Source organism: Miniopterus schreibersii (assembly GCF_964146895.1).
Source record: "Miniopterus schreibersii genome assembly, chromosome: 15".
Classification (NCBI taxonomy): Eukaryota; Metazoa; Chordata; class Mammalia; order Chiroptera; family Miniopteridae; genus Miniopterus; species Miniopterus schreibersii.
In genome coordinates, this window is record NC_138115.1 from 1,996,930 (window position 1) to 2,023,997 (window position 27,068).

The following is a 27,068-nucleotide window of genomic DNA, read 5'->3' on the forward strand; positions in this document are numbered from 1 at the left end:
TGTTGATATCTGAGGTTCAGATACTGGATTTAAGCATCTTGGCATTTTTCAGTGACTGTCAGAATCAGATTTGGCTCACAGAGTAATGCCATGCCTTGCACGGGTCAAGCCAAATATTTACTACCTTCAGAAGTTCTGACAACTCTGTTTTGTTACTTTGAAACCTGGATATTTATAAAATGGGCAGCAGCTGGAAGGAGCCTTTCAGCTCACAGAATCCCGCCTCCTCCAGTGAGAAATTAGAAGGAGCTTCCGTGGAACCTGATGCTTCCTCTCAAACACCGGGACATCGGCGTCGTGAGATGTTCATCAGAATCGAGCTGTTGAACATGAGCCTGGCAGCTTTAGTGAGGCCCTTCCTCGCAGTGCTCCATCAGAAAGACTGTTCTAAGGGAGTTATACGGACACAATCTAGTATTAAAAATGGGACCCAGCAGCCTGTGGCCTGGATGAGAACAACCAAGGTCAATTGCAGAATCCCATTAAGAGTGTACGTACAGCTTGACCGGACAGTCCAGCTGTCAGGGGTAAAGAGCAGGGAATGTCAGGCAGGTCGCCTGTATTCTGGTCAGGCTTTTGTGGCCTTGGGCAAGTTACCGGACCTCTCTAAATTCTGGCTTGCTCACCTGTGCAGTAGTAAGAGAATATTGACAGCTACGTAGGAAGGCCTGCGGGGACTCGGTGCTGTAATGAAGGTAAATGCAAGAATTTACTTCCATACATAGGAGCTACTGGTGTTGTCATGAACGCTTGCTGATAGGCACTGCCTAGTCCTTATTTTATTCGAGAGCCCTTTATGGACTCTGGAAACTAAACTTCTTCAAAAATGGAAAACTGAGAGGACTTTGTATACTGGTCTCGGGCTCAAGAATGTGAAGCATTAAAAAGTCCCCAGTGAACTTCCTTCTAGGTTAGGTGGTGGGATCCTCACCTTGTGTTTGTTTACGCTGGTGTGAGCGAGGTGAGCATTCAAGTTATTCTCATGCTAAACCATCATAAATTGAAGTGTAACTTCAAAAATTAGTAAAAATTTGAAATATACAATATTTTAAAATGAAAAAGTACAAAGTCCATGTACTCCCTTTGGAGCCCAGCACCCCACCCTCCACCTGTCGGGGAGCCCTGTGTACATCTTCCTCTGTGCTTTAGGTGAGCCGGGGTGTCTGTGCTGGGCATACTCATTTGGGAAGTCAGCTGAGCTTTTCAAAGGAAGAAAAGTCAGTATTGGAATAAATGCAGCAGATTTTCATATAAAAGCAATAGATTTTTCATATGACTCTCTCTTCAGAAAAAGTTCAAGGTTTTTAACCCCCCCCCCAATATTTTCATAATTTTAGCTAAGAACAGCTTAAAGGCCTGCATTAAACAGCAAATCAATGTTGATCCAGCCAGTATTCCAGCTGAGCCCCGGCGGTTGGGATACCCTGATGGCCGAGGCTCAGGCAGGCACAGTTGTAGCAGGCGCTGGATGAGTCTCCCCTCCCCGCACTCCGCAGCATACTTACCTGAGGCTTCAAGTTGGGCAACAAAATGCAATCGTGGTGGTTATTGTCGATTTGCTTTTCAAAAAACCAGTGTCCAGATTATTTATAAACAACTAGAAAGGAGTTGTAAACCCAGTACTTTAGGGAGATTTATTTATCAGACTTCACCTGCTCAACAGGGGTCTCTTAGTAACCTCCAGGCTCAGAACTGATTTCAGAGATGTGTTTTTGGTGTTCAGGTTCAATGCCCAAGGAGCATCCATGGGTCCCTAGTTCCAGGAATATCATCTGTAGAGCCTGCCACTTATGCCTCATGTTCAGCCCCCGCCCCCCCAAATACACACACAGCTGGGCAGGGCCCTTGCTTTGCCATCCCCTCTGCCTGAGCTATGTGGGTTTTATGCACATCTCCAGCGTTCAGCAGCTTAACGACCACCCAGGGAGTTCACCATCCGGAAGTCAAGTCCAGGACTGTGACTGAGGGTCAGTGGCTGTAAAGAGCATCCCTTTTATAGGTTCCAGACCCCAGTGGGTCAGCCTCGAGCCAGCACGCTCTCCTCTCAGCAAGTCTCTTATGTCTCACTAACAAACAGACGTGGCGTTTTGGAGCATTATTTTGAGTGGTGCACTTTCATCTTAGGCCTGATGTAGCCGGACACCGTTTTTTTAGCAAGAACTGCTTGTTCAGTACAGGGAGGAAGGAGAGGTGTCCACAGCTGAGGGTCTCCTGAGGATGGACGAGACCCCGTCGTGTTACCCCTCCCAGGAAATCATGCCTGGTTTTTCTAGTGTGTAAACCTGTAGTATGTTGCCATCTAGTGGAACATAGGCAAACTAAGAATTAATGTATGCTGACCGTGAGTCCAGCAGAGCTAATTACGTCAGCCAGGGAAACAGCTGAAAGTAAATGCAGGCAAGCCCAGGGAAGCTGAAGTTGACTTTTCGTAGTCATGTTTTCCTAGCATTGGCAGAAGTCACTCTGTTTCTCAGGAGTTCATGAATATTTACCACAGGGGAGCTTACAAGCTTTTCAAACATATAACCAGGTCAGGACCCTGTATTTCCATTGTCACCTGTGCCATAGTCAGTTTCCCACCCAAATTCCTAGGCAAAAGGCTTGGTCATTACAAGGTTATTTTAGTATTTTTAAAAATGTGATTTTAAGGTTTCCAGGACCTTTCTTACAAACATTTCTGTTTTTTTCCTACTATATTTCCACAGAATAAGTTTATTTTTAGGAAAAGCAAACCCATGACTTCAGAAAGTAGGACTTTCACATCTTAAATTGTAAACAGGTCCCAGGAATGCCCAGGCCTGTGGCTGTACCTGCCCTGCATGAGTGCCTGCAGACTGCGGAGGAGCCCGTGGGCACTGACTGCCTGTCCTGCTGTGTCTTTGCCCTTTCGCTTATGTTTATTTAGATCCCTGCCTGGAGCCACAGCGGCTGAGTGTGCCTCAAATCTGAAGAAAATCTACACGGTACAAACAGTACAGGTAAGATTGAAAAAGGAGCACAGCCCATGACATGGTACGTGCTGGGCTGGGTCACCCCCCTGAAACTGCCCTTGTGCTGGAGCCCCGCCATGGCTCTGCCCCCGGAGGGCTCTCAGCCCACTCTGGTGCAGCGGCCCCGGACTCGTGGACCCGAGGCTGCCTGGGCATGCGCCCACGTGGCCCGCCCTTATCTTGGTAAACTGCCAGAACTTACCTACTCCCTAAACCTTGCACAAAGCCTTGGGAGCAGCAGGCTGCTGTGGTTGGGAAGACACAGGCCTGTGTCCCCCATTCAAACACCAGCTCCCTGCGCGAGCTATTTCCCACCTGGGCAAGGCCCAGGCACTGCGGCTGCAGCCACCCAGGGGGAGCAGGGAGCATTGAGCATGGGCGAGGAAGGTCTAAGATCAGTTTCCTACTTCGTGTGCAAACTCCATTGCCCTCCATTGGGCAAGTCTCCACCCTTTTACCTTCTGTAAAACTAGTACACTGGCAGCACCCCCTTCATGGTTATGAGGATTGAACAACAGAGCACATAGTAGGTTCTCAACAAAGGTAAGCTTAGTTCTATTAGTTCTCTCTGTCTCCAACTCTTAGGAGGAACATTTCTTTAAAAAACTGATTTATTTAGTTGATCACATTTCTATTTTCTTCAAAAGCAGATTCCATCAAGTTTCTCTCCCTTTTCTGGTTTAGTACACTGTTACAGAGAGAATGAAGCTTTTAAGTCTGCTTCGTAATTTCATTGACCAAGTCCTAAGTTTTCTACAAGGCCAATTTAAATAGTTTCCCTGGGGTACCCCTAAACCTTCTAATGTCTTAGAAACTCAAAGAGTTGGGCACCTAGATTGCACCTCTTAGGCAGTCTCTCACATGCATAGCATCATGGAGAGCATTTTTTCTGACACCTTTCCCAATATCTGGCTGGAAATATGGTTTATTCTGTGGTCCCAGGGAGGGCAGTGAGTGGGAGTAAAGACACAGTCCCGACCGTAGGCTGCTTTTTATCTAGTTGGGAAATGACATAAGCATGTGGTGCTGCGTGACAAGCCTCAGAGCCAGCACGCACCTCGTCACAGGCAGTGTGGGAGTAGCTGGCCCGGGGGTCAGTGGTCTCAGAGTCCAGAGCAGGCTTCCCTCGCCCATCGTTTGGAGCCCTGAGCATTCGACTTCAAAGCCTGTCCTCATGTGGACGTCCTTAGGTCCCTTGGTTTGTGAGGACTCGGTGGACTTTCCTCTCCTTTACGACACTGGCCATCAGAGCTCTGCCCGGAGTCCGGGCCGGCCGGCCTGTACAGTCAGATGAAGGGGCAGTTGCTGTCCTGTCCCTGTGTGACCACACACGTGCACAGCTGAGCTTTGGTGTCCAGAGCAAGTTAGCCGGGTCTTCAGGGACCACTTCAGGTACCCAGGTTGGTATGTACTAGGAAGTACTTTCTTTAAAACTTCCTTGAAAGCCACATTGGGATGTAATTTATATTCAGTAAATGCAGATTTCTTAAGTGTGCAGTTTGATAAATATTGGCAAAGGCATGCAAACTTGTAATCATTATCCAGATCAGAATAAAAAAAGTCCATCGTCAGAGAGTTCCTTCAGCCCGGTCCAGCCAGTCCTTCCCCCAGCAGCCACCGCTGCTCACACTCCTGCCACCACATGCTCACTTTGTTTTTATTGAACCTCATATGATGGATCGCACCCTACTTATTTTGTCTGGTTCCTTTTACTCAATAAATGTTGCAGGGTTGAATGAATGAATGAGAAATTAACAAGTGAGTGGTGTTCCTGAGTCTCAGTAGACTACTCCTAGAAGGGTCCAGTAAGCTATAGGCCGTCTATTCTCAGTGGGCGCAAAAACTGATTCTTGGTGGGTGAAAAAAATCTTACTTTTTTAATATGTAAAGCACAGATGTACATACAGTACATAAACAGATATACAGTCTCTCTGTAGCTTTAAAATTTTATAAGGGAGCCCAGCCAGTGTTGCTCAGTGGTTGAGCATTGACCCATGAACCAAGAGGTCATTGGTCCGATTCCCGGTCAGGGTACATTCCTGGGTTGGGGGCTCGATCCCCAGTAGGGGGCGTGCAGGAGGCAGCCGATACATGATGTTTCTCATCAATGTTTCTCTCTCTCTCCCTCTCCCCCTCTCGAAAAAAAAATCAGTGAAAACATTAAAATATTTTTTACAAGGGAGTGATTAGGAAAAGGGGCTCCTGCAGGTACTCTAAGTGCACAGGACATCCTGTCGTCTCTCCAGTGTCTCTGTCCCCTCAGTTCCCTCACCTGTAAAACAGAGAGAGTAAGTGTCTGCTTCCCCTGGTTGACTGAGCGTTAGTTGAGGTTGCACCTAGTTCTTAGGAGTGTTTAACAGTTAGTAAGCCCTCGGATGTCAGCAGCTTTCACTGAGGTGGTGTTGAGTCCCACCCGCAGCTCCGCCAGTTGCTTGGAGAGGACGTGGGCTGTGGCGGGGGTCACACCGCCTGGGTTTATGCCCCATACCTGCTGCACTCCGGCTGGGGCAAGTTGCTCGAGCTCTGTGTCTGCCTGCTCATCTTTAAGACGGAATCCTTGGGACCCAGGTGTCTCGTGAGCTTGTGAGAATGAGATGGCACAGGAAGTAGAGAGCAGTGGTGAGGCTCAATGGTAATAGTAATCGCTCCTCTGCCATTGTCTGCCTCCCTCAGGAACTGCTCTTTGTCTTCTCAGCCATGTTTTATATCAGCAAACTGTGTGCTACGATCACTAGATTATTTTTTTCAAGCAGTTACACCATAGCTAACACCCCTACTTATGAAGACATATCTGCCCATCAATAACTTTTGGGATTTCAGCCCTTGAGTGTCCTTAATATCTGTGAATAATCCTTAGTGTTGAAGGACTAGCCTAGGTTTCTATCTTAAAGTCAGTTGAAGACTTGCTTTTGTCCCACTGTCTTTTTAGCCTGTGATTGTAGGTTGATTCTTGAACTTTTTGTTAGCACTAAAAACAGCATCCCTACGCATGCCTGTTTCCCCACTTGCATTTGGCTGAGCTGTAAGAACCGTGTATTGTTAGTGATTACTTTCACATAAAGACCATGCATCTTTTATACTTTGAGGTCCTCAGCATATCGGAGACCTTGATGGGGAGGGGAGTGTTTTAAGTACCTGTGTTTTAAGTACAAAATGGATGCTCTGCAGAATGGAACCCAGCTCTGAACAAGCCTGGTCTCACCCCTGGGAGAACCAAGAGCTACCTACCAGGTGTGAGTTGTAAGGGAGGGCTCCTCACTCCCAGTGTCTTCCAGCCTTGCTTCTCGAGACCAAAAACTGCACCCGAAAGCTCATTGCCATGCAGCATCTCTACCCCCTCAGCCGTCTGTGTTGTCACTTCAAGTTCTGCCACATTGTGTCCCACTGGTACTGGGTTCTACCCAGTATTTCCCACAAGTTGACTGATTTTTACTTATATAGAAAATGACATTTCTTCTGTAAATGAATATCCAGAATCATTTACCATAAACAAAAGGGCTTCTTAAAATATATGTATTCTATTAAAATGAAGAAAATGTGCCCATGACATCGAGATGTCACCCTCAGAAGCATGCAGCTGTGCACATGAAGTTAGGCCATGAAGTGGGGACAACAGGTGGCTTTCCAACCCCTGGAAGCGAGGCTGCCATTTCAGAAGGAGAGGTTTATAAGTCAGTGTTGATAATGGAAGATGATGAGACCATTGGTTCCAAGTACTCCCTGCAGAAGGGCAGCCCAGGGCAGGCGGTGTCCTGCAGTAGAGTGGCCTGGAGGGAACCAGGGGGGAAGGGGAGGAGCAAAAGAAACTGCACACCAGAGACAGAGAGAGAGAGAGACCTGAAGCAAGTTCTACTTCATAGCTGTGGCCAGCACAGGCTAATAAGTGTAACAGACAGGATTCTTTATTATCATTGAATTTATTCATTACATGTTTATGGGATCAACATATAGTCACAACCTAGTTGTGCAGAAATAGAACCGAAGTTGAATTACCTGTGACCCTCCAGTCAGCTGGCCTGCAGGCCCTTCCGAGGATGGGGTGGGGGTGCAGGGGACAGACTAAATCTTGCCAAGTAAAAGTAATTTAGTCACTTCGGAGGTAAAACTTGGTCTCTTCTGAAGGTGATCAGAATGTGCCTCTTACCAGAAGGATTAGTTTGAGCTGAAGGCAGCTAAGAAACAGCACGCAGGAGTTGCTCTCTGCCTCACATTGGGGCCTAAGTTTCCCTTTGTGAAGGTGCCCCCCTTTTTCATCCCTAGTCTACATAACAAACCTTACTAAACAATTCTAATCTACCTTGTATTTCCTAGTCACCTTCCCACGATTTACACCTTTAGGGGCCCAAATCCTGATTTTTTTTGTCTAGTCACCTCTTCACAAAGTATCACCCTTTTTTCAGTAGTATCTAAGCTCCTGAGATGAACAAGTTCTTGGGTTTTGTATGGAGCCCCTCTGAACTTAAAAATATTAACCTCAATAAGGAATCATCTACCAGTCGGCTGCACCTAGTAGCAGGCTGCACACTGCTCTGCTGTTCCCCAGACTTTTCAGGAACTTCTCTCAAAGTTTAAACCCTGCTTAAGTCCCCAACTCAGACTTTGTTTTTTCTCTGTCGACTTCCTGCGGGGTGGGAAATGGCCCTGACAGCCTCCATCTGATCTGCTTGGCCATCAGTCCTCAAAACTTGGGCTCTCACTTTAAGTCAAGCCCTTTTGGAATTCCAAGCAAACCCATTTCTCTCCAAGTGACCAGCTCCTGCACACCTCGAGCACTTTGCTTTCCTCCCATCCTGTCTGCTCCGAGCTGAAAACACCCGTTAAGGTCCTCAGTAGCCACGTTTGTTCTGGGCATCTGCTCAGATTCAGTTGGTGAGAAGCAAGCCCCAGACAGCTAGAAACACCTGATGAAAGAAAATGTTCATTAGCATTTGAAAAATACTCTCCTGCTTCATATGTGGCAACCCTCACAAGAAATGCTGGACTGGGCAGGGTTGGGTTTCTGGAGGTGCATTGCTGGGTGTTTGTGTTACACTTTGCTCTCTGTCACCACGTGGCATCTTTTTTTCTCAAGTATATTCTCGTATTTTTTCTTCAGAACACCCCTGAAGAAAATTTGCCAGTTTCCCTGGCAATGGATGATTCTCTCTTTGGCAGAGGACTGTCAGGTGTGGCATAGTAGCTCCAGTCAGAACTAGCAAACGGGTTTATCAAGACGTCATCTTTATCTGCTGAGTCTGGCCACACCTGCTTCCCCATTTCAGGCCGTCCACGCGCTCACTTGCCACCTGGAGCTGAGTTAGCCAGTGAAATGGCTGCGTTCGCCCTGCTGCCCGGGAGGAAGGAGGCTTCCAGGGCTGTGTGTCCTGGGGGGACTGTCCTGGGAACTCTGCTCCTAACTCCGTTAGAGTTAAGTCTGCACTGGGCAGCCATCTGGCCTGCTTGTTAAGCAGAAGAGGTGCCGCAGTGATGCTCAAGAACTTCCCGCCGAGGAGTGGCCTCTGCACAGGCTGCCCGCGGGCACCCGGCTCCGCTCCCCAGGACTCCCCACGGTGCCCACTGCTGGCTCAGTGAAGGACGCCCAGCTCTTGCTCTTCTCCTTGACCTGGGTTTTCTTTAGGCTTTTGAAAAAACCATTTGACCATCATTGGTAAACATTGTGCTTGGTTTTAGCTTTACTGCAATCTATTGTTTGCAGGCCCAAATAGAATTATAAGCCTAATTGCTTTGTAGTCTATTTGCTGGGTTCTATCTCTAGTGAAATGTAGGTGTTTCAACTAAAAAGAAAAAGCGTTACAAGGAAACGGCCATGAATAACAAAGCTTCCGTGCGGGGCCTCTCGCTTGCAGGAGGGAGGGTCTGAGGCGCTGCGTGACGCGGGCCCCTCCCTCAGCTGTCTCACCCTCACGCAGACCTAACGGGTACTGCGTGTGCTTTGCAGCAGGGAACAGGCCCGTTTAGTGCCGCCTTTTAGACTGGGCTCCCCTCGGTGCGTCCCCAGGTGTTTCGCTCGTCGGCTCTCGTGCGCAGGTGGACAGCCGTGTCTCTCATCAGCACGCTGAGTCAGAGCTGAGTCTGTTGCTGTCTCCTCAGGTTGTCATCTGTCAGGTTTGCCAAGACTAACAAAATGAGTGTGTGTTTCTGGTTTTTTCAAGAGAAGCTGTAAACCTGAGGGTCAAGCTATAAACCTTAGGAAGAAGCTGTAAACCTTAGTACAGTCCTTAGGGTGTTTTCTCACCTTTGGAACAGGAGAGCATTTTGTTCAAGGTGCTTCAAACAGTAGGTAGAAGTCAGGACTCCAGGACTTCGGCAGAGCAGTGCGGGCAGGTGCTGTGGTATGGGAATGCCTTTTAGGGGACTTGAAGTTTCCTGCACCGAAGTCCTTTTGGTTTCACCTAAGGCAGGGATTTCTCATTTAGCATAGTCTCGCCTATAAGTTCTGCACAGGTCATCAGCACCTCACAGTGAGAGTCCCAGGCTGGAGCCACAGCACCACTGTGCTGGACGCCACCAAGGGCTTACTGGCGAGAAAACGTCTCTAAACATTCCCTCCTTCTGTGACTGGTCTGTGGCTTCCGAGATGGAAGAAAGATGTTCCAAAAAACATGGTAACGTTTTCAAAAGAAATAGCTTAGTGGTTAAGAACACAGGTTTTGGAATCAAATTGCCTGGCACCAAATTTGGCTCTACCTATTCATGTGCACAGACAGACAGAAACCAAAGAATTGGAGCTACCCTATTCTTTGCACTAAGAGCAAACCATTTATAGGGTAGGAACTTTAGGGGTGGAAAAATAATTTTCCTTCCACCTTTCTAATAATCAAATTGACATGAGACTGGTTAACAGGAGAAATAAATTGATATGAGACTGATTAACAGGAGAAAAATAACCTAATTTATTATGTATGTACATATGGGGTGTCCAGAAGAATATGGGACCCCAGGGCGTATTGGGCAGTTGAGGCTTATGTGCCATTCTGGACTGAGCAGGGGGAGCTGGGCTCTGGGACTTCAAAGGGAAAGCAGGCAGTTCTCAGGGAGATGGGAAAGCAAACGTGGTAAACAAATTCACGCTGGGGGATCCCAAACAGTGGGGCAGAGAGGGGAGTTCAACAGACAGATTTGGCAGGAGCCTCCATCTATCACACACAGCTCAGCCTTGCTGAGGGGAATGGGCAGAGGCCACCTTCCTGAAGCAGGGTTTTCTACCTGAATTCCCCTAGGCAGGAAAAGGGAAGGGTCAAAGATTCTTTCTGAGTCTTTTGATTCTTAAAAATAACCAGCTTAAAATAATATGCCAAAAGGCATATCTTGGGTTGGCAAAGTCTGGTCTCCTTCAGTACTTCCCTAAAAAAGTGGAAACTGCTTGAGGACCCACAGTTCCTACAAATCCATTTTCAGCTACTCCCCACATTAGCACTGCATTAGTACAGGGATCCTGGGATCCCTAATTAATCAATCTCCCTGCAGGCAGATTTTTGCCGTCAGTTTTACCTTACAGCTTGTTGCTGCCCTTGAAGTTAGTTCAGCGTTAATTTTTTACAAGACAGGCTCAGACACGCAGGAGGGGCCCTCTTCAGCACAGATGTGGCCTCGTCCCAGCACCGCTTTTCTCCACAAGGCTCTGGGGCTCCTCCTTCCAGTTCTGCTGCTGTGCTCTTCCCTGTAGACCCGTGAGGAGACACAGACGGTGACCTCACTCGCCTCCCCACACAGGAGCCTAGTTCTCACTGGTGGTGTGATTCTGTGCATAAATGAATTCGTAGCCGAGTAATCCTGTAGCCCACTCCAAACAAACTGGGGAAGGCTTTGTTCTTCATAAACAATCTCATCCAAACCCTAATGGTTACACCGAACAGGGGCGCTCGAGCAGGTTAGTGTCTGCCTCAACTTTCTTATCTGTGAAACAGCTTAAAAATAGTGCCTCCTAATGAGGTTGTCATTGGGACAGATTACACAAACATGTAAAATTTAATAGACCAAAGCCTGGCATCATTACTACAGGTAGTATTGCTGTTACTATTACACTATTATTATATAATGTTTCTGTCTACCAGCCGCTCTGTCTTCATTAGTTCTGGCTGCTCTCACAGAATGCCGTAGCCTGGCAGCTTAAACTACAAAAACGGATGTCTCACAGCTCTGGAGGCTGGACGTCCAAGAGCAGGGTGCCGGCGTGGCCGCGTTCCAGCGAGGCCGGTTCCTCCTCGTGTCCCCCCGGGCTGCAGAGCGGGGCCCGCTCTCGTCCTCTTGGACGATGCCCTCAGCCTGTCGCCGCGCCAGGCTCCGCCGCCTCCGAGCAGCACTGTGAGTGAGGAGAGCACAGGCACGCAGTCCAGACCGCCCCGCACCTCGGGCAGCTGAGCTGCCGCCGTCTCCGCGAGGCGGAGGAGCACTCGGGCCACTCTGCCCAGCGTCTTCCTTCCCCCCACCCCGTAGTCCAGGGCGCAGCCTCGTAGGCTTGGAGAGAAGCCTGTGTTACAGGAAACGTGGGTCGTGTGTGTTCAACACCAAGGGCTTTATCAGGTGCCATCTACTTGTCAGGAAAACCATTAGCAAGGTCCTTTCCTGGTGTATGTGGAGGTACATTGCACAGGAGTGTTTGCTTAGTGACCACGGCACTGTGAAGCACAGCACTTGGCCCTACTTCAGCAAGGAACATTTTTTAATGTTATGCTAATGTTTTCTAGCAGAAAATTAGAACACTGAGAAAAATCTATTTTGGATGGATAGGACTTAATGAGGATCTGATTTTTTTCTTTAATTCATTAATTTTATAATCTAGTGGCATGGTACAAATCAATACTGGGTATATTAAACAAAGTGTTTTTCTTTTGAAGATATTCTGGAGTGTGTACAATAACATCCCTCCGGTGACTAGCCTGCCTCTGAGATGTAGTTATCATTTAATGAGAGGAGAGAGGCGACCGCTTTGGTAAGTGTCTAGCGTTAACCTGAGGTCATGGTGGGAGGGGAATGATTGTAACCTCATTAAACACTTCATGCTGAGTTGGAATGCAGAGCACTTTTCTTCAGGTGGTGCTGGCAGCCGTTTCAGCTATTAATTATGAAGTAAGCCCCTGCCCTCCGGCCCCTCTCCCCCGCTCACCATGGGCTCAGCATGGTAGGAAGAGCTCTCGGTCTCCCCCCAAGGGCCCCATTCAGTTTCGCCACCAATAGGCCATCACTCATGCTTTTGAGGTGGTGCCACCCTTTGCACAGGGTGTGCATCACCTGGGTGTCTTCTTTCATTTGTTCAGTGATGACCTGGGCAGTTGAGTGGAAAAGCTTCTAGACTTGTGGGGAGCTGAGGGGGACAGATGTGGGATCCATGCCTGTTGTATGGTTGAACAAGATCATGTCACCAAAGACACCTCTCTTACACAGACCACAGAAGGTGTGGGACTGCCCGTGGCCTGGGGTCTGGGCAGGGACTCCCTTTAATAGCTTGGTGCAGTGATGAGGGAGGTGGACAGGCAGCCAGCTTGCCTGGGCTGAGGTCCCAGCTAGTAATACATCGTTAAAGCATGTCCCTCAACTGTTATAAGTTACATAGTCATTAATAAAATGGGAATGTATGTCATCTCCTTTGGTAGCAAATGACAGGAACTAAATCTGAGCCAAAAAATGGAATTTGGGGCCCTGTACCTGAGAAGTCCAGCGGTGACGCTGATTGCTGACAGGTGCGTGCTCAGGTGCTCTAGGAGCGGAGCGCTCCAACAGATGTGCTCTGCTTGTCTCAGCACTGGTTTAATTTTCAGGCCCTCCCGTTGGTGGTGGCAAAAGGGCTCACAGTGCCCCCAGGCTCGCACCCTACGAGGTTATCTGTGTCAGCACTGACCAGCCCGGAAGATACCAGGGCTGGCTCTCATTGGCTCACATGGGTCACCCAGCCCTGGCCGATCACAAGCACGGGAAGAGGCAATATCTCATGGGCGAGCCAGAGTCATAAGCCCATCTTTGAAGCTAGGGAGTGCAGTCACCCCTATCTGAATGGGTCTGACACAGAGTAGGGGACACGTGGCTCCTTAAAGGGAAATTGGGATGCTCTTACCAGAAGAGGGAGACACAGAAAATTTCCACCAAAGGGGCTGGGTCACCTGATGGACCTAAGAGACAATGCCATCACCCTGATACCAAACAATAAAGGCCTTTACATAGGTGAAATACTTGTGCTAATATACCGATCCCAGGCAACCTAGGGGACCTCTCAGGACCACCTCCTTGGGGCTGAGAGCCTGGCTTCCCATCCCCTTCCCTGCCCTTGTGGTCACTGAATTTCATTTTCTTCCCTCTTCATCCCACCCCCTTCCTTTTTCTTTCATCTACTTCTGTTCCCAATAAAAGGACTGGGGGAGTTTATTGAGGAGTGCTGGTTGTTTTTTGTTCTCATTGTCATCTGTTGTTAAAGTAAGTCCTTGTTGTAACTTCAGACGTTGTTTGACCCAGGGAAGAAGAGAGTAATGCGAAGGGCGGTGCGTGGAAGATGAGAGTGCCCAAGGACAGCACGGTGGGTGTGCTCGGACCCTGTCCTAGAACTGCCTGGGCCTGAGTCGCTGGTTGCAGACGAGGCCGTCCTGTGCTTTCAGACAGCGCGCCCGGTCACCTCGGGACAGGATGGGGCTGAGAAACTGCCCTGTCCTGCGGCTTCCTGCCTTGCACCGTCCCCTTCCGTTACACCACTGTGCGTCTCTAGAAGAGGTGTCATGGTCTGTGCCATGTGGTCTGAAGAGCTGAATGCCTGTAACTTTTACAGAAAGCTTATTATCTCTGAGGCGGTCGTTTTCTCACCAAGCCATAAGTAACATGTGGATGTTAGTTTTACAAAGCAAGAAGCAGGGTCCTTCCCTCCAACAGCCTGTCCCTCCTCCACTGGGGGCAAGTGGTACTGAGTATGACCATGGTGTGGAGAGTGGGGGTGCTGGGGAGGCCTGGGTCTCACCATTCTGTGGGGTTTCACATGAGGCCCATGAGAACCTGGTTTGGAGGAATGGCCTGGTGAGACGCTGGTTTGCTGTGGCCAAGCCTCAGAAACCTCAGCTTCCCAGGGGTGGGTGGACTCTAGTGCACCACACCGACTGAAAGTGAACGTTCAAATGTTCTTAAGCCCTGGGAAACCAGAGAGCGGCTTTGAAAATAGATGAAAGGGCAAGTGCTACCCATTCTCACCTCTCCGTGGTTTCTTTCATGTGGATAAGCTCAAAGAATTGAAATGTCCCCAGAGACCCATGGGCTTGAGCTGGAGTCATTTCCCTATAAGCACACACCTAAGATGTGGCCAGATCTGTTTGTTAAAGATGCAGGCTATTGTCAGGATGTGTAGCTCCAAGATTTGTCTGTTAGTTGGCGTATATCACGATGTCGGGAGCAAATGACAACCAGGTAAGTAGGGCCTGTGAATCCACTCTGTGCCCCTTAAAAAGGAGAAAAAGCAGATAGTGTAAGAGGAGAGAATGCACGTTTTTAAAAATTTCAACAAGTTTTCCTTTTCACATTATTTTCTGACACTAGACTTTGAATTCTAGTAGAAACAATCAGGATGCCAACTTTCTGTGAAGAGGCTGAAAGGCATGTCTGCCTTTTCCCTGTTAGTCCACTCGGTCACATTCAGTCCCAAGTAACACTTCACGTCTGTACAGTGTTGTCATCCTGAGCAGTTCAGTGCACGCTTAGTTGGCAACCAGTGGGTCTGGTGGCCACCCTTGTCTGCACCCAGAGCAGGACAGGGAACTTTCCCTCCCCTAACTCCACCCTCCCCCTGAGCTGCACCACTGACCATAAGAGAACACAGTTGGGCAGGTAGAAAACAGGGTGATTTCTAGATGGGAGACAAGTAGACCAGAGGGAGGGTCTAGGGAGGAGAAAAGAAAACCCCTCTTGAGAGTAAGAGGTCACAATGGTTCAGCGAGGCTGCTTTCCGCTCGTTGGAACGTAATGATAAACACTGGTATTGTGGTTAATATGCACTGAGCCCTTGGCATGAAGCAGACATACAGCTCTTTATGGAATGGCTGAGTCGGCTGCATCAGAGCTAAGCCCTTTGAAAGCACTGCTGACTGAGGCATGGTCACGACAACCCTGGGAGGTCAGGCCCTACTATTTTTCCCTGTTCGCCTCTGGAAACGTGCTCAGAAAGGTTGATAGCCTGCCCAGCCAGGTTCACAAATGCTAAGCAGCCTGCCAGGATTCAGACCCAGTTCTGGGAGAGCTCAGAGACTGTGGACCGGGGCAAGGAAGATAAATGGGACCAAGAACTTCTCAAGGGGGAATAACCGGCAGAACTGCAGGCCTTCAGGGGCCTGTTTGCTGGGTGGCACTAGCAGATCTTGAGTAGAGAGGACTCCATGTTCCCACTGGCAGGAGGTGGAGCAGACCGCGCGCTGTTTCCTCTGGGGAAGTGCACACGGACACTCACAGGGCTCTGTCACTAGGGCAGACAGCCTGCCTCCGGAGTGGGCGTTGGCAAGTCTAGTATTCAGTAACCCAGACATTTCCTAAGTGCTCTTTGCTGTGTAACCTTTGAAGTACCTTACAAACTGCAAGGAAAACAGAGGAAAGGGTTTGGAAGAGAAGGATTTTGCTAATAGTATTCAAGTGTAACCAGTTGATACATTCTGAATCAGAGAGAGGTAAAGAAATCAGAAAATTAAATCATTTTAATGCGTTTTTCCCCCTTGTTTGAATTTTATCAGGGGTCCACTAGAAATTAGCCTTGTGACTTAGGACACCAAGGCTTTTGGACACGAAGTTAGTGCCTCTGGGTCACTGCATCTGTCTGTAACGTTATTTGTGGAACGGCAGCACGCGCCCCTGTGGGTGTCCCGCCTGTAGTTGGAGGCGTCTGTGGGCTCTAAGCATGGGCATGGAAAGCACGTGAAGTTGCGGAAAATGGGACTTGTTTAGCTCCTGAGTATAATTGTCTAAAAATATATATACATTGTGTTTTTTTGGTTTTGTTTTTTTTTATTTTTTCACACCAGTCCACAGTTTGGAAAGAGTTGTTGTTAGCGACTATCGGGGAGCAGTTCACAGACTGCGCCGCAGCAGGTAAAGAGCGAGCGCGGCCTCTCCCTGTGCTTGCCTTGTGCTTGTTACTTGCAGAAGTTTGTATGTGTTTGACTTTTTACATGTTTTGAAGTTGTTTATTTTGTAACTGTGAAGTTACTGAGATTTTTTTTTCATGTGATTGTGGCACTTAGTGTTCTATGTATATGTACACATACATATTTACATGTGTGTGTACTAAGTATATGTCTGTGTATATGCGTATGTATGTTCCCTCATAACTCATCTTAACCGTATCTGTGATCATCTGTTCAAAATAGGCAGAAAGAAAAGAAAATTTGGTATCAGTCGGGCTCTGGAAGTTTATAGCTAGGTAGGCACAATTCTTTCTGTCCCCCTCAGCCCCGTTCCCCTTCCTCCAGCTCCTCTCTTCATTCCTGCTCAAGGGGAGCAGTAAAGAGTAGGCAGGATGCACTCAGCCTTTCAGCTATGACCCCCCACTATTGAAGCTAAAGTATAAGGTCTTCAGGACGTGACTCTGGAGACCACTTTCAAATACTGAGTGAATTTTCTGAGTATATTTTAATTTTTCTTTGTTTTTATCATGAAACCACTCAAAGAGGGGAACTGAATTGTTCACTTAAAGTTTTGTTTTTCTTGGTTGGCTCCTTCTGGATGCTTCTGAGGTAACGTTTAGAGTAACGTTTTTCCCGTTTAGCATTCAGTTGCGATTTTTTTAACGAAACGGTGTTGACTAATTTGCCGGCAGATGTGCTGGCTAGTGTGATCCTCAGAGCCGGCGGCCTCCCAGTCCCGTGGCCAGCTTCCAACTCATTGCCAGCAGTTTGGGTAATTCTGCTTTTGTTTTACTTTCTTCTTACACCACTCTTTTTATTTACTGAAGACAAAACCTGGGTTAGACAAAATTGTCTTAAAAATAAGATTCCTTTTATTTTAATAGGGAGTGGTTAGCAACTTCACAATATGCAGCCAAAATGCACCCTAGGTATAATCGTAAATATAGAAATCCCTGGGAGAGAAAGTTTGTGTGTGAATTATTCCTGTTTCCAGAACCAGGGAAAATTATCTAAGTAATAATAAACAGCCAGGATTGAGTAAAGGAGACCTATTGTTCTGTGGTTGACTCAGGAACTCCATTAACTATTAACCATTAAAAACTGGCTCTGCCACTTGAAGTGGCTCATCCCTCTGGGCCCCACTCCCCATCTTTAATCAGCGGCCTGCCCTGGTCCTGACTGCTCATGCTGCCAGTGCCCTAAACTAATCAGGGTTTTGCTGATTGACTCTACGTAAGACTCTTCCACGTTTGCCGATGGATGTGCCTTTGCCTGAGAGTCACAGCCTTCTTACCTGCCATTTCCGCGAGTGCTGTGCTAGGTCTGTGGGCTGTGCCTCGCTCGTTACCAGAAGCCACGCCAGGCAGGACTCGACAGCTCAGCATCCTCAGCTCCCTCTGGCCAGAAGTGTAGGAATGTGCAATATCAAAAGACTGGAGAACACTGATATTTTCCTAAAGACTTCATGACCACTGTACTGAAGAAGTTGTTTAGATTTACAGATTTACAGCAAATTGGGCAAAGCATGTTTACTAAAGCAACATTTTCTAATTTTGATGCTTACCTTTCTCTTTTACCTATTGGTGCTGAATGTGCAGGTGCAGAGAGCCAACTCTGTTTCATTAATGTGTCACGAACATGTGAAAACCAGGAGCCATGAGTCTTTACTCCTATCATTTCACTTCAAATTAACATCCACAGAGGGTCTGCAAGGGAGCATATGAGAGCATAGTACTTACCAGCCACCATTCTCAAGTATCTACAGGTAGCCCTAAACCCAGGATTCAGTTTTTTTAAAAAGACCTCCATTAATTAATGTGGGTAAATGCTTTAATGTCCAGCCACTGCGGTACTATAATGGTCACTGATTCTCTAGCCCACAGTTAAAAAGCCCAGACACAGGACAGGGATGGCTCGAGCAAAGCCCTGGGGAACAGGAAGAATTCATAGGAAAGGAGACAAACCACAGAAAGCAGAGGGAGCAACTCGGAATGCACAGTCCACGTCCAGTTAGTGTTGGGGCAAATAGTACTAACCACCCCAGGATATCTGAGCGCTTGGCAGGAAGTCAGGAGAAATACTTGCTCTTCTCAACAAAGACAGTCAAGCATCGAGGAAGAGTTCATCTGAGTTCACTTGGCTTTCAGAGGGCAGAGTTATGCAACTCATTTTAGAAAAAGTCTCATCAAAACAGTAAGAAATAGTCAAAAAACTTTGGTAACATGTTAAAAGAGTAAATTACTTATCTGGAAAATGTGTTTGGCTTGAACGCTTTGTTTATCTAAGTTCCCGGTTAAATGTGATGTGATTGCTACAGCTTTTGCCCAATAACGTGCTTTTTGTCCAGTATTTCTTCTTAGAAACAAGTATTTATTGTGGGTTCTCTTGTGTCACCTTTTTATCACTTTATAACTTACAGGTAAAGTAATAAATGCTTAGAAAACAATGCTGGCAGACTTGAAATTGTCACTCATCTCTTTTTCCCTGTCTTCCCCCTAGATGACGAAGTCATAGGAGTCAGCGTGAGTGTCCGGGACCGAGACGACGTGGTCCAAGTCTGGAATGTAAATGCCTCTTCAGTGGGCGAAGCGACCGTTTTAGAAAAGATCCATGAACTTCTGCCCCACATAGCTTTTAAAGCAGTATTTTATAAACGTAAGTGCTTTGTTTCCAGTTACTACTTTCTAGATAATTCTGTCATACTTTTAAAAATAGAAAGTGCGTTGCAAATGAGGTGAAGGCAGAATCACTTGAAATTCTATAATCCAGAAAATATTTCAATAAAATAAATTTAAGTGTTTTAAAAAAAGTTTAGTCTCAGAAATTAGAATGAGATTTAATTCTTACCTAAATGCATGGATCAGAGAGGAGATACATGTTGTATGTATCATTTCAAAAATTTTAACCTGATCTTAAATTTGTCATTCTCAGAAAAAATTACCTTTTATTTGAAGCAACAATAACAAAACTGTTCCTATATGAGCTGGCAGGTAGATACTCAGTCATCCCTCACAAACAGGACTTTACAATATATAGCATCTGTGTTTGTGGAGGAGCTCTTCTGAGCACAGGATGAGTGAATGTTCTGGAGCGCTGGTGCTTCCTCAGTATGGATGACTGACAGCTGAGCAGACTTCACGCACAGTGATGGAATGAAAAAGTATGAATAGGTGTGTGGACCCATTGTTTCCATCATGATTCATGTTCATTGCTTTTGTGTGCTCTTTTGAAAAAGTCATTTTTGTCGTAATGAAAATAGCTTAGTGCTATTTAACCAATGTCTGGTAGCTCGGACCTCAGGCTACACTTTCGTCAATGAGATAGAGCGAAGCATTGGCAGCCTTACACATGTGTGTGATAAATTTCTTGTTTCCCAAACTGTTCCGAGAGTCAGTAACCCAGCTTTTTTAACTACTGTATTTCATTGACTCTAAGATGCCCTGGTGGTAGGATTGTTTTCATATCACTAAGAAAGAAAAGTAAAAGGCCCCCAGTGAAATTGTGACACAGCATTGATCCCAGGGGCGCCAGTGGGGAAAATGCATCTTAGAGTCGCTGAAATACACTTCATTTATTGTTTCACTTTTCTCAGCTCCTTGGCAAAAAGGAGGGGAAAAGTGAAATTTTGTTTCCTCTAAGAAATCCCACAGCCAGGCCAGGTGATTGAAGTTCAGCAGTGAGCCTGGGCTGGGCTGCAGAGCCTCAGGAGGTGCTTAGCTCCTCATTTGAGATGACAATTTAAATAGAAGGGCCAAGAGGCACTGTGGGGTCGCTTACTGGTGGTGCGTGTGGAAGTAGCACATTTGTAGGTACAATTTTCATTCCTCAGGGAACATTAATTGCATTTTCAAACAAATGTTAGCCGAAAGGTCCCCGAGGTCTCTCTTCTCGCACTCTGCAAGGCCAGCCACAGCAGAGACGAAGGAAGGATGCCACACGGCCCTCTATGAACCGGCTAAACTCTCTTTACTGCCCTCCAGCCAGCTCTGCACTTCACTCAGAAGGGAAGGAAAGCAGTTGGGACTCCTGTCAGGCACTCTGGGTTTCTGTCCCACTTCAACACTGTGACCTGAGCAAGTCACTCCTCAGCCTTCCCTTTCTCATCTAAGTAGCAAGGAGGTTAGTCTTAAATGATCTCCAAGGTCCCTTCTACTTCAAAATTGTATTATTAAATTTCCAGGTAACATGTTGGTTAGCAGCAGGTTCAGCATGCTATGAGAGGTTTCAGTAGATAATTGGGCCACAGAGTGGTTAGGCTGCTTTTTAGGGCAGTGGCAGTCCCATCAGGTAAGACTGAGCAAGACTGAGTCCCTGCTTAGCTTTGTGATGGGCAGGGGCTTGCGGGGAGCCAAACAAAGGGAGAAAGCTGCAGTTAAATCAAGCTGAATAGACACCCTAAAGATAGAGGCCAAGGGAAGTTTGTGGGTAACACAGAACTGGCTACAGGTCTCAGTGGAAATTCATATTTTAATGGCATAAATTAACATTTAAAACCTCAAAGATTACTCAAAAATTTGAATTGGAAAACAAGAAGCAATTCTCTTTAATTTACATGCAGCAGGCAGTCCTTTACTCAGTAGGGTTCTACATCAGGTGCTGCAGAACTGATCTGGAAAGCTAAGGCATGGGCAGAAACCTTATGCCCAGCCTGCTGAGGGACAGCTGGAGAGGGAGCTGAGTTAGAATGGCCACCTGTGGGCTCACTGGGTCTTGTTCCTAGCACTCTGCTGTGAGCATTCACAGGGCGTGGAGCCAGGTGACACGGCAGAGTTCCCTGCAGGGTGGATGAGAATTGGGCTGCTGATAAGTTATATATGATTTGGATAAAGATAGTTTATTTGACTGAGAAACTCCCAGTGGACAGAAAGCCCTCTCCCCAAATTCAGAGCAGCTGAATGACAGATGTCTTTTCTGATGTGAGAATTGTTTAGAGCAGAGGTTGGCAAACTACGAGCCTCAAGCCAAATCTGGCCCCTTGTCACCTGTTTTCGTATGGGCTGCAACTAAGAATGGTTTTCACATTTTTAAGTGGTTGGAAAAAATCAGAAGAACTACAGTGCATGAAAACTGTATGAAATGCATATCTCAGTGTCCACGTGTGTGTAAGGCTGCTGGCACCTAGCAGTGCCCGTTTGTGCACATTCATCTGTGGCTGCATCATGTTACGGTGGCAGAGTCAGTGATTGGCATAGAGGCCTATGGCCTGCAAAGCCCAAAATATTTATTCTGTGTCCCTTTCCAGGAAGTTTGCTGAGTCCTGGGTTCAGGCATTTCCATATTCCCTCTCTGCCAGCCTTGGGTGAACAGAGCTCTCCCAGCTCTGAATGCCCATCCTGCTATCTCCATGGCCTGTCCCAGTCACAGCACTGCAGTGTCCCTCACACTCACAAGTCGTGAAACCTTTTGATAGTTCCGATCTCGAGTTTTATCCTTGGAGCCCAGCGTTGCTGTGAGGTCGTGGCTCCCCTGTGTGACCTACAGCACTGTATATTTTATTGCAGAGCAGGTTTTTTTTTTCCGTGTCTGCCCTGAAAATCTTCCTTAAAAAGAATGAAAACTATACAAAATGAAATATTTGTAGTTCTCCTTGTGAGAAATGTTCAATTAAATCAGTTTGGATTGCAGGCCACCCTTAGGAAAGCCTAGGTGTGCTTCTCCCAGTGTTTTGTGCAAGTGAAGAGAAGACCGGGAGAGCATATAGGTGATCCTGAGTGGAAGATGGTCCCATCCCCACCCCCACTCACCCGAAGAATTCGGTGCATATTGAAACCAGAGAACTGGGAGGGGCTTCAGAGGGGAAATGGGCCAGCGCCATTGCCTTTCTAGGACAGCTTCACTGAGGTGAGGGTGGGGAGGGGAGACGAAGCTCAGGGGATCCTGAGTTGCCCTTGGTTTTATCAGACTCAAGCCACAGAGACTTTTCCCTGAAAGAGAACCTGCCCTTGCTTCAGGATGGTGGTTAACCAGAACCAGCGAGTAGAGTCAATCCTGGCCCTTCGCCGTGGAGGACATGTTATGTATTTCACAAGTCTCCCATTTCCCACTTCCACTTTTCAAAGTTTTAAGCCTTTGAAAAATAGTTTTGATAATTTATTATTTAGAGTATTAAAATTGTAAATAGTAATTTGCAAGCCAGGCAGTATAGCTGGGGAGAAGAAATGCACAGGAAAAATAAAAGACCCATTAATTTCATGAAACTTCATATCCCAGAGAGGGCGGTCAGGGGTGGGAGACATAATCGTTACCACCCTGGTGTTGTTCTTTGTTTTGTTTTATTTTTGTTCTATTTTATTTTTAAAGATAGGCTTGTGAATGGCCCTGTCTTGGGTAAGATGAGGTCCCTCCCTGCTCGTGCATTGGTGGGGCGCGTTTTCCCTGCAGCATCTGCTCGGAGCCCCACATACTCTCTGTTGGTTACGCATCCTCCCCGGCACAGCGAGAGAAGCAGGCAGCATGCCCGTGGCTTGTTTATTCCTTGTTTTAATTTTCATTATTACATTTCTCAGGAAATGCACGCCTTAGCTAACAGTTACTGGCACAAAAAGGTATTTGTGTTCTTGCCAGCATTTGGGGAAATGGAATGAGACAGATGCCTTAGAGAAGGGTTGCCCCATCCTTTGCTTAAAGTTTTCTTTCCTTTCTTTCTTTTTGTTTTTTTCTGTCCTTTAGCCCATGAAGAGCATCATGCTTTTGAAGGTGGACGTGGAAAACACTAATTGCACTCTGTAAAGAATTCTTTGTCCTTTGCTGATTGGTTTTGGAAACGGTCTTAACAGGAGGGAGAGTGAAGAGGAGACTTGCCGAAGTCCGATGCTGGTCAATTTAGAGTGGGCTCTGTGCTTGCAGATTGGCACCTAGGACTCACAGCGGCAGGTGGGGTGGGGGACACTGTGGGTTTCTGCCGTCACATTGCTTGCTTTTTTTTTTTCTTTTTAAATTCTGTGTTCTTTTCACTCAATTTTTTTGCCCTTTTAAATTCCTTATTTGGTCTAATTACTGTTTTGTACACTCTCCTTTCACTGAGGCCCAAGAAACCAGTTTCCCTTCCAGTAGCTATGTTGCACCTAGTCAATGAGAATATGCTTAATCATGACAGGACTGCTTTTGCAGACCACGCTGCGCTGGCAGGAATACCCGGGGTGAAACCTGTCTTGAGTGTTATTTGTTGCGACACACTCGTACGTACTAGGCACTGGCATTGTTTTTTCTGTCCTGGGGAAAAGAAAAACCACTTTATCAGATGTTGCACTGACAGCATACACATCTTTTATTTTTCCTTTTTAAGACTTTTTTTAGTATGAGAGGAAAAAAATAGTTCAGTTGCCCAACGTGAAAACTATAATGACAGTTGAGTATCAGGATACAAATCAAACTCCAGGTTTGGACTCTGAACATATTTCTGACCAGAATTTCAGTTTGGCCCTCTCATGGGAGGGTTTAGATGGTAACAAGGGGTTTCTCCAGATAAGAAACCTTATACTTCTGATTTAAAGAGGAGGGAACATTTTAATTATTTGAATTAAGCTTCTTCCAAATTTTGGGTGTATGTACCCACTTAGGGCTTTCCACATCAGTGTCACACCTTTTGTTAAGTGACCCCCTTTGCTGCCCACATTGGGTGTCATTTCCAGCCATCAGCAGTCCTCCCACGCGGGCAGCTTTCCTTTGCGTTTTCATTGAGGGGCAGGAAGTTAGAGCTCGTTTCCCGGATGAATGTGAACATTCACAAAGTTGAACTTTGAGTGTGTATCTGTTCATATTAATTTTTGGAATTGTTAATATATATTGTATTCTGTTACCGAAGCAACTCTGGTGTTGGTGGAAGGAAACACCACGCTTTGGCGCTGACTCGCTCAGCGGCCTGTTGGCCGCCTGGCCTCTGCACGCTCCCCCCGCTCTACCTGAAAGAGGTGGGCTCCTTCGAAGGCGCTGCCTCCTGCTGGGGCTTTTTTGGGGTCAGGGTTGCTCTCAGGTGCTTACACATTATAGAGAAAGGCCGAGCGCTCAGAGCTTCATTGTAACCAGGATTTTTAATTCCTCTTGCAGTGTTGACCAGCAGAGAGCCATAGAGGTACCTCAAGCCTCCAACCTGTGTTTGTAAATAAAATTCTTCATTCAAACATTTGAAAGGACTTTCAACAACATCTGTTTATAAAAGTTGTACCCTTCATTTGCATTACTAACCACATCAACCATAATAACAATGATCATAGTTTTTTAAAAAATGCTTTGTTTCTAAACTTGAGTTTCTTCAGCAATTTTTAAATGAGGTACCAAGGATATCAGACCCGTTTTCACAAGCCTGGAACTTGTTTCTTTAAATATTGTACTAACATCCAGCTCGTTTTATTATTCATCAAGAATTTTAAAAATTACTATACACATGAGTTAAAATTCTTTTTTTATAACATAAGTATTTTTCTGATAGATTAGAAAAGGCTATAATTGACTTATCGTCATTATAATTGTCATAGCTTCCATGAGTAAATGGATTTTGAAGTATTTTTATTTTTGAACTTTATCTGAAAGCATTGTGATGACATGTTCAACTTCTGCATGTATGTAGCTTTTGAAGTAAAAAAAATAAAATAAATAGGAATGTTAGGCTCACACCAGTGTTTTCTAGTTTATATTGTCATTGACCATGAATCACGGCTTAACACACAAGTAGAGCTTTGTCCAGGCGCGTGCAGCTATTCCTGAAGCTCTGGAAAATACCAGCTGCGAGGAGGGTTTAATTCCTCTGGGTTAAGAACCTATCATCTAAATTACTTTAAGAGAGGACTTTGTCAGATTTTGCTTTTGAAAATGTTTTAATTGAATATTTAGTTCATAAGAGATGTATGAGCTAAGCTGATTTAATCAATTTAAAAGCCTCTCCTTGCCTTCTCGGGTTAAAGAAGGTATCTCTTCTGAGCTACAAGGAAGTGTCCTGTGAGGCCTGTGACTTCTGTGTTGGACAGTATCCCCGTCTCGACCAATGCTGGGGAGTGCCAGCGAGGCCTTTCAGATGAATTCTGGGCCTTCCTCGGCCGCGTCCTAGCAGGTGCCGTCTAGACTGTCCACACAGACACACACAGGCCGAGGAGCTCACTCTGTCTTTGTCTTTCCTCAGGGTCTGGGGCAGAGCCAGGGGCTCTGAAACCAGCGTGTTTTGTCACCTCCCAGTATTCCCTAGGCTGCTAGCGCTTAGGGCTCAGCTGTTCACAGCAAGGAAGGTCACTGTGAAATAAGGGCGAACACTACTCATTTAAATAAATTGTATTTCAGTGTCTCTCAGGAGCACTGCTGACATGCTGACTCTCATTGCAGGTTGTCTTTCCCCGCACCCTCTACTTTCCCGCACTTTTGATACGTGGGGAACGTTTACAGGGAACATGCATATTTACTATAATGTGGCTGTTAAATTTATGGTACAGTTGACGGAGAAAAAAATGAAAAGAAAAACACAACTCCAATAAACTTGAAAGGAGTTTAGCCTCACTCTAACCTTCTTCTTGAATTTAGCTCATGTACTCAGTCACAAGGCTTTATAGTTGAAAGAAGTTTTGAATAAAATTGGGCCCATAGACACAATATACAATCTACCCACCAAACCTGTCCTTTGTTAAAGGGCATGGGGCTAACTGGAGACAGAGCTGGACATTGGCGTCTGCAGGCCACGTCCATCAGGCTTCCTTAGAGCAAGAGCGTGCGAAGCCTGTCGGCCTCACCCCAGCATCTCGCCCGCTGAGCACTGTGTCTCTGGTCCAGTCTGACCGCTGCTGAGACTGTCTTTGTAATGAGACATCCTTGTCATAAACAGTCCCCACAAGTCCCTCCCTCTGACCGCAGCACCGTCACAGGTTGGTGCCTGGAAGTGACCTGATTGGGACAGGAGGGGGCGTTGCTGGGAGAGCCCTGCCTGAGCCCTGCCAAGCTGATGACCTCAGAGCCGCCGCATGGGGGCGCTGCGTGCCTGCCCGCGGCCTGGCTGAGCAGCATAATTTATTCAGCTGTTTGTGTAATTATTTTGAGAGCCTACTGCACTTTGCTCTTACAGTTTTATAAAAATTTGATACTACCCACAGAGGTTTAGCTCTTCTACACCTAATAAAATGCGTCAAAGATAGAATTCTCCAGATGTGCTTAAAATCTCAAATCGTAGGCTCTCATTGAGCTTTTAAGCAGTTCTAGAGAGAGAATGAAATAAAGTAACATGTAGGAATTATTTCTTCAAATATTGTGCCAAAGGGAGAAGTAAAATTGCAGTTTGATTTTTAGCTTTGTGAGTATGGAAGTCCCCTTTTAAAGTATGTCTACTGTTTGTTCCTAAATCTGTTTCTGTAAGATTTCACTTACTACAAGTGAAAGTAGAGGACTGCCTGTAGTAGTTTATCAAAAGAATATATTGTAAAAATTTCGTAAGAGTTTGGTGAATCGAGATTGTGGAAAAGCCTGGGTAATTTTCTCAACAACTGAGAGAGGCCAGAGGTGAAGAGGAAGCCCCAGGAGGTGCTGTGCAGGAGAGGCCTTGGGGACCTCTGCGCCCGTAGTGACTCGAGGGGCTCTTCCGCTGCCCCTGAGGGAAAACCCCAAGCAGGCCCCTGACACACCGACAGTACCAGTACCGCCTGCTTCATTGCTTACTGTGTCTGTGTGCGGGACAGTCTTAGAACACTCTGACTTAGGCTGAAAGTCTCCCTCTGCTGCTGTACAGGTTCATTCACCAGCTGACAGGACACCACTTTTAAAACAAACGCAGACTTAGAATTTTAGAGTGGAAGGGACCTTCGAGATCATCTCTCAGTGCCACCCGCCCAGCCCTTGGCGGAGGAGGATCATTGGTGCCAGCTCCCCCCCAGCCCTAGACGGCCTAGCCTCAGAGATGGCAGCAGGTGGGCCTGGCTCTGCCTTTTTAGCAGCTCCCCAGGGATGCCGTGTGGACAGTCCTCGGCCCTCACTTTGAGCGTCCCTGGTTACACCCAACCCCGCAGGCAAGGAAAGCCTCCCGCGCCCA

General features: G+C 46.7%; 1 protein-coding gene across 15 annotated transcripts in view; it reads left to right on the forward strand.

Moving 5' to 3' along the window:
* The window catches only part of EIF4E3 (eukaryotic translation initiation factor 4E family member 3), a 65,896-nt gene extending 41,215 nt beyond the window's left edge, over positions 1 to 24,681 (forward strand). For 4 of the 15 annotated variants that reach the window (XM_081159223.1, XM_081159222.1, XM_081159224.1 and 1 more), the window contains 6 exons: positions 2,780 to 2,978; positions 11,828 to 11,922; positions 13,437 to 13,497; positions 15,968 to 16,034; positions 18,569 to 18,724; positions 22,739 to 24,681. In XM_081159223.1, coding sequence (XP_081015349.1) covers positions 2,820 to 2,978; positions 11,828 to 11,922; positions 13,437 to 13,497; positions 15,968 to 16,034; positions 18,569 to 18,724; positions 22,739 to 22,785 — 585 coding nt within the window. In that variant the 5' untranslated portion in view covers positions 2,780 to 2,819 and the 3' untranslated portion in view covers positions 22,786 to 24,681. The remainder of the gene's footprint in view (positions 1 to 2,779; positions 2,979 to 11,827; positions 11,923 to 13,436; positions 13,498 to 15,967; positions 16,035 to 18,568; positions 18,725 to 22,738) is intronic. The other 11 variants (XM_081159220.1, XM_081159218.1, XM_081159219.1 and 8 more) reach the window with 4 other exon arrangements.
* The last annotated feature ends 2,387 nt before the right edge of the window (positions 24,682 to 27,068 follow it).